General features: G+C 45.0%; 1 protein-coding gene across 2 annotated transcripts in view; it reads right to left on the bottom strand.

Moving 5' to 3' along the window:
• LOC132380019 (ubl carboxyl-terminal hydrolase 18-like) overlaps positions 1–16,276 on the bottom strand; it is a 54,589-nt gene that overhangs the window by 19,752 nt on the left and 18,561 nt on the right. The window contains exons 7-10 of one of the 2 annotated variants that reach the window (XM_059948481.1): positions 15,644–15,793; positions 6,928–7,023; positions 6,586–6,738; positions 1,526–1,657 (exon numbers count right to left, since the gene is read on the bottom strand). In XM_059948481.1, coding sequence (XP_059804464.1) covers positions 1,526–1,657; positions 6,586–6,738; positions 6,928–7,023; positions 15,644–15,793 — 531 coding nt within the window. The remainder of the gene's footprint in view (positions 1–1,525; positions 1,658–6,585; positions 6,739–6,927; positions 7,024–15,643; positions 15,794–16,276) is intronic. The other variant, XM_059948491.1, reaches the window with a different exon arrangement.

Below are 16,276 nucleotides of genomic sequence, written 5' to 3'. Positions count from 1 at the left end.
CCATGGTGGGTAGTTTTCTGGTTTATAAACTCTGAGTTGTTTAAAGGTTTCCCAATCACATGAGGGTTGTTAAGAGTCGTTAAGGTAACGCCACTAGTCCTACCTTTGCATGAGTGCGGGAGTGAACTGCTGTGGAGATGCTGGGGCAGAGAGGTTAGGACTGCATGTTAGGGGGTGGGGTATGACACCACCTATCAGCTACTTACAATGGCCCTCTCATCACTTCTACAACTCTTAAAGGCCTTCATGTGACTGCTAAACAACTCACAGAGTTTATAAGCTGGAAAACTACCCACCATGGATCAGAACTGAAGAAGCCTCTTGGATGAGAGGCAAAATGTCTTCTAGGCAGAACAGCATGACTAGCAGCCTTGATTTACTACTGCTTGATCAACGATGACCCAGATGACTGTGAACCTTCACAGATATATTCTTATTGAAGGAATTTAATGATGCCACACTGATTTTTGTTTAAGAAGCTGGATTTATTAAAAAAGGGAATAGGTTTCCTAAAGGTGTTAAGAGAAAATCTTCAATGCTGGAAATCCAAGCAACATGCATCAGATGTTGGAGCGACTTAGCAGGCCTGGAAACATCTATGAAAAAGAGTAAACAGTCAACGTTTCGGGCCAAGATGAAGGTTTCAGCCTGAAATGTTGACTGTTTATTCTTTTCCATAGATGCTGCCTGGCTTGCCGTGTTCCTCCAGCATTTGATGTGTGTTACAAAAGACATTGCTTGGCAAAATTCACAATGCATAAAGTTAGTATTGGTGGAAATTGAAAGAAACACAGAAACATGGTGGGTAGTTTTCCAGCTTATAAACTCTGTGAGTTGTTTAAAGGTATAGCAGTCACATGAAGGCCTTTAAGAGTTGTAGAAGTGATGAGAGGGCCATTGTAAGTAGCTGATAGGTGGTGTCATACCCCACCCCCTAACATGCAGTCCTAACGTCTCTGCCCCAGCATCTCCACAGCAGTTCACTCCTGCATTCATGCGAAGGTAAGACTAGTGGCGTTACCTTAACGACTCTTAACGACCCTCATGTGATTGGGAATTACACCATAGATATATCAAACAACTATGGAATTACAAACATTTTGTTTCTTTGGTGGATTGGAAATTATCCTCTATATTTTTCTTAAACATTTTTATGGTAACGATAGAAAAACCCATAGATGCAATATTCCACATGTAGTTTGACTTTAACTGGAATGGCATCGTTGGAGTCCTGAATGAAACAATCTTGCATAAATAACTACATTTAGACCATAAGACATTGGAACAGAATTAGGCTATTCAGCCTATCCAGTCTGCTCCACCATTCCATCATGGCTGATCCCGGATCCCACTCAACCTCATACACCTGCCTTCTCACCATATCCTTTGATGCCCTGACCAATCAGGAAATGATCAACCTCTGCCTTAAATATTTAAACATGAAACACTGATACATGTACTGAATAATCCAATAAATAATTTATCTTATATATCATTGAGACAGTGTAATGCAACTGATACTTGCCTTACTGACAACTTCATCCATGAAGCAATACCAGTCCATTTCTGGGAATCTCCTTATATAAGCATAATAATGACCAAATAACGCACTGCCTGTATGTACAATCACAGACAAGAGATGGTACTGAAGCTTGCTCTACAAAAGGGAAAAGCAGTCCATTAGCAGCAGCTTATTTGTAACAGAAGCATTGACAAGAAAAGACAATGCACAAGTTACCATACAAACACAATATAATGGAAAAAGAGTAAGTAGGAAGAGCAGTCAAAAGTCAAATTTGGAGAAATAGGTTTTGGGGAAACAAAACGAGAATTCTTTTGGTATGATGAATCCATTGATTTTTAAGTAAAACAGCACTGGGAGCATTCAGGAGGTGGAAGATTTGGACATTGTGAGGGATTAGCAAGGACTAGGTGATGGGTTAGTAGGTCTTAATGGCACATGACGGTGTAGGACCAATGGGGGAGAACAGGAGATCATCAAAAAAGATGGTTATTCCTATTTGGATGTGACCGAGGAAACAGGAAGGGCTGAGGTAGAAGATAGAATAGTGGTGTATGCAAGTGATCTTAAATAAAATAAATTAGAAACTTTAAACTCAGATGTGGGATGAATTGAAATCCAAGTGTACAGGTCACATGAATACTATGGTTCTGTAGCAGTGTGCTATACGCAGAGTTAAAATTACGACACGGAGTCGGTAACTGCAGTCGAAGGAAAAAAACTTTATTCGAAATCCTCAGCCTCACTTTTAAGCCTTCCTCAACCTGCCCCCCGTGGCGCAGAGGCTCCAAAGCTCTGTGCTCGCAAAGCCCCGTAGGCTATCTAATTGTGAGCCGGTTCGGATGTGCCAGGAAATGGGTCGCCACATAACCCCCCCCAGAACCGGCGATACACCCCCCCAATGTCCACAGTCTGGGCCAGAACCTGCTTGGGAGGTCGGCCTCTGCGCCGAGGTGCCGGAAACTCGGCTGGTTGTGCCACGTCCACATGGGCCGGTTTGAGGCAGTCCACCGTGCAAACCTCCTCTTTCCCCCCAACGTCCAGTACGAACGTGGACCCGTTGTTCCGGAGCACCATAAATGGCCCCTCGTATGGCCGCTGCAGCGGTGGCCGATGCCCGCCCCTTCGTACAAACACAAACTTACAGTTCTGCAGGTCTTTGGGTATGCAGATCGGGTTCCGCCCGTGCTGTGAAGTGGGTATGGGGGCCAGGTTACCGAGCTTCTCGTGTAGTCTGCCCAGGACTGCTGTGGGATCTTCCTCTTGCCCCTGTGGGGCTGGTAGGAACTCCCCGGGGATGACCAGGGGTGTGCCGTATTCCAACTCGGCCGATGAGGCGTGCAGGTCGTCCTTGGGCGCTGTGCGGATGCCGAGTAGGACCCAGGGAAGCTCGTCCGCCCAGTTGGCTCCTCGCAGGCGGGCCATGAGGGCCGACTTCAGGTGACGGTGGAAACGCTCCACTAGCCCGTTCGACTGTTTGTGGTAGGTAGTTGTGTGGTGCAGCTGAGTCCCCAAAAGGCTGGCCATAGCTGACCTCAGGCTGGAGGTGAACTGGGCGCCTCTGTCGGAGGTAATGTGGGCCGGTACACCAAAGCGAGATATCCAGGTGGTGATCAGGGCCCTGGCGCAAGATTCGGAGGTGGTGTCGGTGAGCGGGACTGCCTCTGGCCATCTTGTGAACCGGTCCACGATAGTCAGGAGGTGCCGCGCTCCGCGCAACACTGGTAGGGGGCCCACGATATCCACATGAATGTGGTCGAAACGCCGGTGGGCGGGATGGAACTGCTGCAGTGGGGCTTTGGTGTGCCGCTGCACTTTGGCCATCTGGCAGTGCATGCACGTTTTGGCCCATTCACTGACCTGTTTGCGGAGTCCGTGCCAAACGAACCTGCTGGAAACCATCCGGACAGTTGTCCGGATGGAGGGATGCGCCAAGTTATGAATGGAGTCGAAAACACAGCGCCGCCAGGCTGTCGGGACGATGGGACGGGGCTGGCCGGTGGCGACATCACCTGGGCCTACGGGGAGGTCCTGGAGCTGCAAACCAGAGACTGCGGTTCTGTAACTCGGAATCTCCTCATCCACCTGCTGCGCCTCTGCCAGTGCCTCAAAGTCTACCCCTTGGGAAAGGGCATGAACGATAGGGCGAGAGAGCGCATCCGCCACGACATTGTCCTTACCTGAGACGTGCCGGACATCCGTCGTGTATTCAGAGATGTAGGACAGGTGGCGTTGCTGGCGGGATGACCAGGGGTCGGACACTTTCGTAAACGCAAAGGTAAAGCGGTTTGTGGTCCGTGAACGCGGTGAAGGGCCGACCTTCTAAGAAGTACCTGAAATGCCAGATTGCCAGGTAGAGCGCCAACAGTTCCCGGTCGAAAGCACTGTACTTGAGCTTGGGTGGCCGCAGGTGTTTGCTGAAAAACGCCAGGGGTTGCCAGCGACCTGTGATGAGTTGCTCCAGCACCCCACCAACTGCCGTGTTAGATGCGTCCACTGTGAGGGCGGTAGGGGCGTCCATTCTGGGATGTACTAGCATTGCGGCGTTCGCCAAAGCTTCCTTCATTTGAATGAAAGCGGCGGCGGACTCCTCGTCCCAGGTAATGTCCTTGCTCGGACCCGACATCAGAGCGAACAGGGGGCGCATGATCCGGGCAGCTGAAGGGAGGAAGCGGTGGTAGAAATTGACCATACCTACGAATTCCTGAAGGTCTTTGATTGTGGTGGGTCGGGGGAAGTGGCGGACCGCATCTACCTTAGCGGGCAGAGGGGTTGCCCCGTCTTTAGTAATCCTGTGGCCCAGGAAGTCAATGGTATCGAGTCTGAACTGGCATTTGGCGGAGTTGATTGTAAGACCGTACTCACTCAGTCAGGCGCAGAGTTGACGGAGGTGGGACAGATGCTCCTGACGACTGCTGCTGGCTATGAGGATGGCGTCCAAATAGATGAACGCGAAGTCCAGGTCCCGTCCCACCGCGTCCATTAACCGCTGGAACGTCTGTGCGGCATTCATCAGGCTGAACGGCATGCGGAGGAACTCGAAAAGGCCAAACGGGGTGATGAGAGCCGTTTTGGGGACGTCGTCAGGATGCATCGGGATTTGATGGTACCCTCGGACGAGGTCTACCTTGGAGAAGATCCGTGCACTGTGCAGGTTTGCTGCAAAGTCCTGAATGTGCGGCACAGGGTAGCGGTCCGGTGTGGTAGCCTCGTTCAGCCTACGGTAGTCGCCGCACGGTCTCCAGCCTCCCGTTGCTTTGGGCACCATGTGCAGGGAGGCCCATGGGCTGTCGGACCGCCGGATGATCCCCAATTCCTCCATCCTCTGGAACTCCTCCTTCGCCAGTTGGAGCTTGTCTGGGGGAAGCCGCCGAGCGCGGGCGTGGAGGGGTGGTCCCTGGGTTGGGATGTGGTGCTGTACGCCGTGTCGGGGCATGGCTGCTGTGAACTGCGGTGCCAGAACCGATGGGAAATCCGCCAGGACCCTGGTGAAGTCATTGTTGGACAGCGTGATGGAGCCGAGGTGAGGGGCTGGCAACTGGGCTGCACCCAGGGAGAACGTCTGAAAGGTCTCGGCGTGTACCAGTCTCTTCCTGGGCAGGTCGACCAGTAGGCTGTGAGCCCGCAAAAAATCCGCACCCAGAAGCGGTTGGGCTACGGTGGCCAGTGTAAAGTCCCACGTGAACTGGCTGGAGCCGAATTGTAGCTGCACCTGACGGGTGCCATAGGTCCTTACTGTGCTGCCGTTCACGGCCCTCAGGGGGGGACCCGGTGCCCTGCTGCGGGTGTCGTAACTCGTCGGAGGTAAAACGCTGATCTCGGCACCAGTATCGACCAAAAACCGGCGTCCCGATCTTCTATCCCACACATACAGGAGGCTATCCCGATGGCCAGCCGCCGTAGCCATCAGCGGCGGCTGGACCTGGCGTTTCCCGGGAACTTGCAGGGCGGGCGACAACGGCGGGCTTCTGCGCCCCACCGCTGGTGGTAGAAGCACCAGTGTTCCTTGGGCCGGGGGTTGGCGGGCTCTGCAGCCGAGCCTGGACTGGTTTGCTGCTGGGAGCGTGGCTGGGAGATCTGTGTGATGGACACCCTGCTCACCTTTTTGGCGTTCCACAGCAAGTCCACCCGGGCTGCCACCTTCGGGGGGTCACTGAAATCTGCGTTGGACAGCAGCAGGCGTATGTCCTCGGGCAGCTGCTCCAGGAATGCCTGCTCAAACATGAGGCAGGGTGTGTGTCCGTTGGCTAGAGACAACATCTCATTCATTAAAGCCGAAGGAGGTCTGTCGCCCAAGCCATCCAGGTGCAGTAAACGGGCAGCCCGCTCGCGCCGTGAGAGTCCGAAAGTCCTGTGGAGCAGGGCTTTGAATTCCGTGTACTTGCCGTCTGCCGGGGGCGACTGTGCGAACTCCGCGACCTGGGCCGCTGTGTCCTGGTTGAGGGAGCTCACCACGAAGTAGTAGCGGGTGTCTTCTGAGGTGATCTGGCAAACGTGGAATTGGGCTTCGGCTTGCTGGAACCATAGGTTCGGTCGCTGTGTCCAGAAACCCGGCAGTTTCAACGAAACCGCATGAACAAAGGCGGCGTCGGTCATTTCTGGTCCAAAAATCGTTTGGACCGTTGGGGTCACCAATTGTAGCGGTGTGCTACACGCAGTGCTAAAATTAGGACACGGAGTCGGTAACTGCAGTCGAAGGAAAAAACTCTATTCGAAATCCTCAGCCTCACTTTTAAGCCTCCCTCAACCTGCCCCCCGTGGCGCAGAGGCTCCAAAGCTCTGTGCTCGCAAACCCCCGTAGGCTATCTAATTGTGAGCCGGTTCGGATGTGCCAGGAAATGGGTCGCCACAGTACACCCTATGTATTTGCCCGGCATTACAAATGGGTAAATAATATTGCTAAGAAAGGATTAAAGTTAGGTTCTTCGAAAAACCAGAAGGATCAGCACAAGAAACAAATTGTTTGAATGTGTTGACAGTGGTTGAATTGGTGGAAATGGAAAGGGAAACATTCAGAGAGGCAGAGTACCAAAAAGAAGGTATACAATTTGCATTAAACACACCGTTTGGCTATGAGACTCCTCCATAAAATTTTTCACATCCAAGGTCTCAGGAAATTCCATTAAATCATAAATTTTCTTTGTTCTCCCTGCGGAAACTTTGAATCGTTTCAGTTGTAAACACAGTATTTGTGGATAAGAAACCTTACTGTAGCTCTGTAAGTAAATGAAGATATTGTTAATATTAACAGTAATTAAGTTACTTGTTAAGAATTTTCATTTTTTATTGAATGAAAAATACTAAATTCACCTGAGAATTATTCAGCACTTCAATAAAATTGTTTTACTACTTGACACTAAAATTGTTAAAGCTTTAAAATTTGACTTCAAAAGATTAGTACTTGCCTTGCTTGTGATTGTCCTTGCTTCACATTTATTGCAATAGCACTTATTACAAGCGTCTAATATTTGGGGTTCAAAGAACGAGGCAAGAGAATTCTCCTGTTTACATGGAAAATAAAGATTTTCAGTATTAAATGAGAACCCTTGATCCACCTATCACAAAGAAAATAACAAATTTATTTTTTCCAGATGAGACATTAAAGAAATGCAATGAAACAAATTAAGGATGAAAGTAGAAATGGACTAATTGAACATTCAGAAGTGAATTTTTGCCAATATATTTTTGGACTTAAATTTTCTAAGATATCTTTTGGACAGATTTCTTATTTAAACAAAATCAAATGTGGGATCAGATTCTACACAGCCCAGCTAGAAGAGCTTCTGCTTCACTGCTCTGCCATCCTTGGTTCAACCCTGACCTCCGGCACTATCGGAGTAAAGTTTGCACATTCTTCTAGAGACCAAACTGGTTACTCTGGAATGCTTCAATTTACTCCCAGATCCCAAAGAAGTGTGGGTCTGTAGGTTTTATTTGCGACTGTAACTTGCCCCTAGTGTCCATAGGCGTGTGGAATGTGGGGGAATTGTTAGGAACATGAAGAGAATAAAACAGGTGTGTGCTTGGCTTTCCAGTATCTGCGTATTTTCTCTTGTTAGTGAACCAGTTGGATGTTATACTATGGCCCAAATAATCAGCTGCCCCAATTGGCTGAACTTTCATGGAAATAGTTAAAAGGCATAACAAAGAGAAACTACTGGTTAACTAAGTAACAAGTGATGTATTTAAATGAAATACAGAACAAATGTGAACACTACCAATAGAACTACAGCACTATAAAGCTGTATATTCGTTTCTAGTTGTTATTGACAGAAGAATTCATAGTTGCCACGTTCTTTTGATTGACTCTAAATGAACAAGATCAGCGCAGACACGAAGTACAGATAATGGACACCTTCATTACCTTCATGCATAAAGTAAAAATATATAATAAAATCATCAAAAGTCACAGCTTTTTTTAAACAACAGTCTCCATCGGTCCAAATAGATATCACAACAGAAGCACATACAACTGATGATATTTAAAAATTGTTCACTTCATAATGCCTTCTGGCATCTCCAAACCTGAGTGCTTAAAACCACAGTGAGCAAAATAGTTCTGAATTATCGTACTGCTTATTATTTGCCAGCTATCTGTGATAAAAATCACTGCTTTTTGAGCAGAAACACACACTATTGATGCTATTTAAAAATTGTTCACTCGAAGCATTGTGTAGAGTCTAACAGCCAAACAAGTGCACGTGACTGACGTAAGAAACTGTTCTGCAGCAAGCTTCTGTCCCAATTAAGCGGCATAGTGTCACAAATAAAAAAAGGGAATCACAACTATTTTCTTGATTAGTTTTTATACTTTAAGAGCGTCCCAAGAAAGCAGCTGCTCCAATTAACTGATAGCCCAGTTAATCAGAATCCACTGTACTCGTAAAATTGAAACAGTCAGTCCACGAAGCTGTGCTGATCTATATAGATAAATAAAATTCTACCTTCATCAATTTGTTTATCACCTCAGAAAACTCAATTGGATTCATGAGACATGACCTGCCTCTCATAAAGCTATGCTAATAAGAGTATGCTACATCAAATGCTCATAAATCCTGTCTATAAGAATCCTCTCCATTAGTTTGCTCTCCACTGATGCAAGACACTCTGGTTGATAATTCCCAGGATTATCCCCATTATCTTCCACAATATTTGCAATTCTCCAATCTTCCGATTCCACTCCTGTGGCTAGGGAGGCCACAAAGCCAATTGTTACACTCCAGCAATATCTTTACTCACTTCCCGAAGCAACCCGGAAGTATACCCCAGTGGTCCAGTGACCTTATCTATGCTAACATTTTTCAGAAGCTCCAACAATGCCACTTTCTTACTGTTGACATGCCTAGCACAGTGGTTGCCACCCCCTTGGCTCTCAGACCACATCCCCAACGTTCCCCCTCTCCCTTTCCAGCCATTACATAAAAACTATAAAGAATTTTGATTTACAATACACAATGGAAGAAAATAGGAACTGCAAATTCAAAGCAGTAACAAAATTGCAAAAATGATTTAATACTATTTAAAGGTACAAATAAATTATTAATTTAATTATAATGAAAACAATTTTCATGAACAGTTTCAAAGGTTACATCAGTAGTCCAACTATTCACTGATTCATTGCTTTTTCACCTTCCAATGGGATGGCTGGGCTTGGTGCAGTGATATTAGCTTCTCAACATCAGGCTGAAAGTCATTCAGAAACAGTCTCAGACCCCTACTTTCAATAATTTGCAGTTTGTTATGTTGCTTTGAAAGATGTTGGGAACTGAAACATCATTCAACTAAATATGATGTTGGAAAGGTAATAAAAGAACATCTTGAGCTTTCTCCACAATGCAGCAGAGTGCTTAAGATTTCTTTCTGCAGACAAAATCTTAGTATCTTTTTCAACTTTGGCTTCAGCTCAAACTCAGTTTGCAGCAAGATCAGTTCTTCCTCCATCCTGCCCGTTAATTCCTCATTACTAATGTTCAGGAATAGATTTATTACCCAATCCGGAATTTGGATCGAGAGAAGATCCTGAAATCTCTCTGACATGTCTTTATTCAGCTTACCCAGGAGGACACAGTATACTTCAGATCATAATCAGGTATTACTTCTTCCACTTCCAGAGAGGCTAGGGAATTTAAAAGGTCACAATGGCCAATTTTACACTTAAAAGGGGCTAATTTGGACAGAAATATGGAGATGACTAATTTGACTTTGATAATATTCATATCACTTCCTTGCAATTGAAGATTGATTAAACTTTGCAAATAATTGCCAAATATGCAAAGTCATGCCCAATATTAGACAATAGACAATAGGTGCAGAAGTAGACCATTCGGCCCCTCGAGTCTGCACCGCCATTCTGAGATCATGGCTGATCATTCACTATCAATACCCAGTCCCTAACTTGTTCCCATATCCCTTGATTCCCCTATCCATCAGATATCTATCTAGCTCCTTCTTGAAAGCATCCAGAGAATTGGCCTCCACCATCTTCCGAGGCAGTGCATTCCACACCTCCACAACTCTCTGGGAGAAGAAGTTCTTCCTCAACTCTGTTTTAAATAACTGACCTCTTATTCTCAATTCATGCCCTCTGGTACTGGACTCTCCCAACATCTGGAACATATCTCCTGCCTCAATCCTATCAAATCCTTTAATTATCTTAAACGTTTCAATCAGATCCCCTCTCAATCTCCTCAATTCCAGTGTGTACAAGCCCAATCTCTCTAATCTCTCTGCGTAAGACAGCCCTGCCATCCCAGGAATCAACCTAGTGAATCTACGCTGCACTTCCTCAATTGCCAGAATGTCCTTCCTCAAAACTGGAGACCAAAACTGTACACAATATTCCAGGTGTGGTCTCACCAGGGCCCTGTACAAATGCAAAAGGACATCCTTGCTCTTGTACTCAAGTCCCCTTGTAATAAAGGCCAACATTCCATTTGCCCTCTTCACTGCCTGTTGCACTTGCTCATTCACCTTCATTGACTGATGAACTAGGACTCCTAGGTCTCTTTGCATTTCTCCCTTACCTAACTCTACACCGTTCAGACAATTCTCTGCCCTCTTGTTCCTGCTTCCAAAGTGGATAACTTCACATTTATTCCCATTGAATGACATCTGCCAAGTATCTGCCCACTCACCCAGACTATCCAAGTCTCCCTGTATGCTCCTAACGTCCTCTTCGCATGTCACACTGCCACCCAGTTTAGTATCGTCAGCAAACTTGCTGATATAGTTTTCAATGCCCTCATCTAAATCGTTGACATAAATTGTGAAGAGCTGTGGTCCCAATACAGAGCCCTGTGGTACCCCACTAGTCACCTCCAGCCAGTCTGAGAAACACCCATTCACTGCTACCATTTGCTTTCTATCTGCCAACCAGTTTTCTATCCATGTTGAAACCCTGCCCCCAATGCCATGAGCTCTGATTTTACTCACCAATCTCCTATGTGGCACCTTATCGAATGCCTTCTGAAAATATTCTTGACTTGATTACTGAATGATCAATTTAATTCTTCAAAGAATTATCACATTTTCAAAAAGTGCATAAAAATGTCTCAGGCAGCTTCCTTTTGAGAAACACAAGAGATTCTGCTGATGCTGAAAACCCAAAGCACCATACCTAAAATGATTGAGGAACTCAGCAAGTCAGGCAGTATCTATGGAAATTAGTAAACAGTTGACATTTTGGGCCAAGATCCTTCTTCAGGATTAGGAAGGTAGGGGGAAGGTGCCAGAGTAAAAAGATGGGGGGAGAGGAAGGGAGGCTAGCAGGAAGGTGAAAGAGAGGTGGAAAAGGTAAGGGGCTGGAGAAGAAAGAATCTGATAGGAGAGGAGAGTAGACCATGGGAGAAAGGGAAGAAGTGGGGGGCACCAGGGTAGGTGATAGGCAGGTGAGCAGAAATGGGAAGGGGAAAAGGGTAAAGAAAATAAAAGTTACCGGAAGGAGAAATCAATGTTCATGGCATCAGGTTGGAGGCTACCTAGACAGAATATGAGATATTGCTTTTCTATCCTAAGAATGACCTCATCAAGGCAAAAGACCAGGCCATGGACTGACATGTTGGAATGGGAGTGGGGACAGGAACTGAAATGTTTGGCCACCGGGAAATTCTGCTGTTGGAGAATGGAGCAGAGGTGGTCACCCAATTTTTTTTTTTACATCGGGTCTCACCAATGTAGAGAAGGCTGCATCAGAAGCACTGGATGCAATATGCAGCCCCAACAGTTTTGTACGTACAACACGTACAAACAAGCTAGACGAACTCAGCCGGTCGGGCAGCATCTGTGGAAACGAGCAGTCGACGTTTCGGGCCGAGACCCATCATCAGGACTGAAGAGGGAGGGGGCAGGGGCCCTTAAAAGAAGGTGGGGGAGGGTGGGAAGAAGGCTGGTGGGTGTCAGATTAAAAACCAATCAGAAGAAAGATCAAGGGGTGGGGGAGGGGTTAGGCAGGAAAGGTAAAGAAGAAATGTAAGGGAAAAGCACTGTTGGTAATAGAAGGAAGCAGAATCATGAGAGAGGTGATAGGCAGCTGGAGCAGGAGGCAGAGTGAAACTGGGATGGGGGAAGGGAGAGGGAGGGAATTACTGGAAGTTGGAGAATTCAATGTTCATGCCAAGGGGCTGGAGATTTGTAGGTGAATTGTTGCCTCAACTGGAAGGACTGTTGAGGGCTCTGAATGGAGTTGAGGGAGGAGGTGAATGGGTAGGTGTAGCATTTCTGTCACTTGCAGCAATATGCTCCAGGAGGGATATTACTAGCCATATGTGAAGAAGGACGATTGGACAAGGGAATCATGTGGGAGTGATCCCTGTGGAAAGCAGAAAGTGGGAGGAAGTAAAGACGTGTTTGGTGGTAAGATCCCACTGAAGATGGCAGATGTTGTGGAGAATGATGTGCTGGATTCAAAGACACATGAGATGATAGGTGAGGACAAGAGGAACTCTATCCCTGCTAAGGTGGTGGGAAGATGTCTGGGAAATGGGGGACATGTGGTTGAGGGCGGTGTTAATGGAGGAAGGGGAACCTTTTTCTTTGAAGAGGGAGGTAATCTCTGATGCCTTGGAAAGGAGAGCCTCATCCCGGGAACAGATGTGACAGAGACAAAGGAACTGAGAAAAGAGAATAGCATTTTTACAGGAGACAGCGTAGGAAGAGGTATAATCACGATAGCTGTGGGAATTGGTCAGCTTATAAAAGTTGTCAGTAGACAGTTTGTCTGCAGGGATAGAGACAGAGAGATCGAGAAAAGGGACAGAGGTGTCAGAAATGGACCAAGTGGATTTGAGGGCAGGGTAGAAGTTGGAGGCAAATTTGATGAAATTGACGAGCTCAGCATGGATGCATGGAACAGAATCAAAGCAGTCATCAATGTAGCACAGGAAGAGTTGGGGAGAATTACCAGGGAAGGCTTGGAACGTGGACCTACATAGCCGATGAAAAGGAAGGTGCGGCTGGGGCCCATGCAGATGCCCATGGCCAACCCTTGATTTTGGAAAAAGTGGGAGAAGCCAAAGGAGAAACTATTGAAGGTGAGGACCAGCTCTGCCAGACAGAGGATGGCAGTGGTAGCGGGGAACTGGTTGGGTCTTTTGTTAAGAAAGAAGTGGAGAGCTTTAAATCATTTCTGATGGGGGATAGAAATCTATAAAGTTGGGACATCCACGGTGAAAATGAGATGGTCAGGGCCAGGGAATTAAGAAGTTTTTGAGGAGATCAAGAACATGTTAAGTGTTGTGGAAGCAGGTGGGAAGGGACTTAACCAAGTGGGATAGAATGGAGTTGAGGTATGCAGACATGAATTCAGTGGGCCATGAGCAGGCAGAGACAATGCACCCACCCAGACAGTCAGGTTTGTGGATCTTGGATAATAGGTATAAAGGAGCAGTTCAGGGTAATGGAACTATTGAGTTTGGTGGTAGTGGATGGGAGTTCTCAAAAGTTGATAATATTAGTGTTGGTGTTAGAGACAATTTTCTGATGGCCCAGAACAGGGTTCTTTTCAATGGGTAAGTAAGAGTAGATGTCTGAGTGTTGTCACCTGGCCATAACAAGGTAGAGTTCAGTCTACCGCACTATAACAGCACCCCTTTTTTTTGTGGATTTGATAATAAGGTTGAGATTGTTGTGGAGAGTGGAGGGCAGTGCATTCAGATGGTGTAAGCTTGAAGAGAAAGGAGTGCAGAAGTCATGTCAGCAATTAGAGGTGAAAAGATCCGGAGTAGGCAGAGAAACAGAGTGGAGTGTCCAAGCAGAGGAGGGGTTGAGTCAGGAGAATGGGTCAACGGTGTGGGAGAATTCTTGTCTAAGAAGTGGCTTCTGAGATGGAGATGATGGAAAAAGATCTCAGTGTCCTGGTGCAAAACTTTGAGAAGGCAAGCGAAGTTCTCAAGTCAAACCAATTGATATTTCAAGGAGAGGAGTGCATCCTTTTGAGAGATATCTGACTTAAGTGTGCAACATCAAGCAATGAGACTTCATCATTCTCAATAGAAAGCTCTCAAAATAGTCAAGAATTGAGAGCATGGGACTTAATTCTATTTACCGCTATGGTAAGCAGTATTTATGAATTCCTCCATTTACTGCCTTTTTTTTTGCCAGTTTTTGCATACGCTGGGCTGTGTATTCTACTCACCATTCCTCACCGTTTTTTTAGTTTAATGTTCCACTGCACTTCAGCAGGTCAGTAGTTGTTCCGGATTCATTTAAAAAAAAACTCATCGCCAATATTAGGTTCTGTAACTTCAAAATATTAAACTAATTCAAAGGAAGACACCGGACCCCAGGAATGTGGGTTTAACTTTGTGTTTACTTGTAAGCGAAGCATGCATGTATCACATGGTAGCATGATGACATATGCAATTCAAGTATTTCTACATATAACCCATAATGGATTATTTTAACAAACAAGAATGCTTAAACAACCTATATACAAGATTATTCAAATATGACATATTAAATGCACATAACAATGCTGACTTCACATTCTTTAATATCCCTGTCCTAATGAACAGTGAAGGAAAATATTTATTAAGGACTTTTGTCTACCTCCTCTGACTCCAAGCACATTTCCCCCTTTATCCCTGAGTAGTCCTATGCTCATTCCAATCATCCTCCTGTTCTTCACATACAAATAGAATGCGTTGAGGTATTCCTTAGTCTTTTCATGTCCTTTTCTAGCTTTGCTAAGTCTCTTCTTAAGCTCCTTCCTGGTTATTAGGAGCCCTGTCTGATTTTTGATTCCTAAACTTAAAGTATGCTTCCTTCTTTCACTTGATAGCTAATCTCCATCTCTTAGCAACCATCGTTTCTTCATCCTACTATCCTCTCCCAGTCTCAGTGGGACAAGCTTAATCACAGTCCCATGCAAGTGGTTTCTAAACAACCTTCACATTTTTGCTATACATTTCTCTGAAAATATCTCCTCCTAACTTAAGCTTCCAAGTTCTTACTTAATACCATCATAATAATCTCTCCCCCAATTAATGGCCACCGCATCATAATTCCATCTACTGATTCATGCTCTCAGTTCATCACCTTCATTCATAGTATTTCTCACATCAAAGTAAACACATTTCAAACACTGGGCAGGATGGCTATTATTGACACAGGTTATTTCTCAATATATATGAGCTGCCCAAAATATAAAATATACACTAGTTCTTTATAATTTGGAACTTCAATTATTCACGGACAAGGGATTTATGTTTTTGAGATAATAGCCTTTTTTCTAACATAACTTAATATATGATTTCCATTGAAAGAAAGTACACATGTGTGCTTTATCATTAGAATCCTTTTGTACTAAAGCTTATTTAGTAATCAATCTAAATGATTATAGGGTCTGACTTGTAGAATTCATTCAAGTAACAGGCTAACTTCAGTCATTAATGAGATAACACTAATACTTGATCCAGATTCAACCATCATTCTTGATAAAAATGATTTTGATAAAATTCAGGGGCGCCATGGTGCACAGAAAAGGGCAGTCAAGACTGGAATCAGAATTTTGTTCCAACTTGAGTCCAAAAGGTTTAGGTTGATGAATTGGGCTGTAGTGTCAATACAAGATCAAACGTTAAAACAAAGCATTTCCAATGAAAATATGATTTTAGAAATACTTACTATATTCTTATGAAGCTTTGGCTTTGTTGCATCATACATAGAAAGGGGAATAGTCAGCATGCTTCCAATCTGCTTGGTTTCTTGTTGACACCGAGTACACTTTGTATATTCCTCAATAGTGATGGTGTAAAGTTTATTAATATCTGCAACCTACAGGAAAATGTACAAAAAAATTCATTAATTACAGTTCCCTGTTCTTTCCTGGCTTCGAGGCACAGCTGTAGCCTTTTTAAATCTAGGTCATTAAATGATATCACATCAGGAAAAGCCAAATCATAATCAGTTACTGCCTATATCTGATACTCCATTTCAGGGACTGTCTTCTGGGAAAGCAGAACTGAATTCCACTATAATTCAACAGTTTCTGATGCAAAAGAATAATTCTCTTTCTCGATACTGTTTTGGAGATAAATCAAACTCAAAAGATGCAGACATAAATTAATCACTATCCAAAAGAATGAAGATGTATTAATAAATGCCTCTGGTTATTTTTTTTTCTGGGACATTACCTTTTCTTTTTACAATATTTTTACTCAGAAGAAAAAACAAGATTTACAGAGTGCAACACATAGATACACAACATAAATTGTGTACATTCATATATTATAATAAAATTGATCAAAATGTTATAGC

The sequence above is a fragment of the Hypanus sabinus genome, chromosome 2, assembly GCF_030144855.1.
Source record: "Hypanus sabinus isolate sHypSab1 chromosome 2, sHypSab1.hap1, whole genome shotgun sequence".
Taxonomy (NCBI): Eukaryota; Metazoa; Chordata; class Chondrichthyes; order Myliobatiformes; family Dasyatidae; genus Hypanus; species Hypanus sabinus.
The sequence above is the reverse complement of the archived record's forward strand: the minus strand, read 5'-3'. Positions and strand labels throughout refer to the sequence as shown.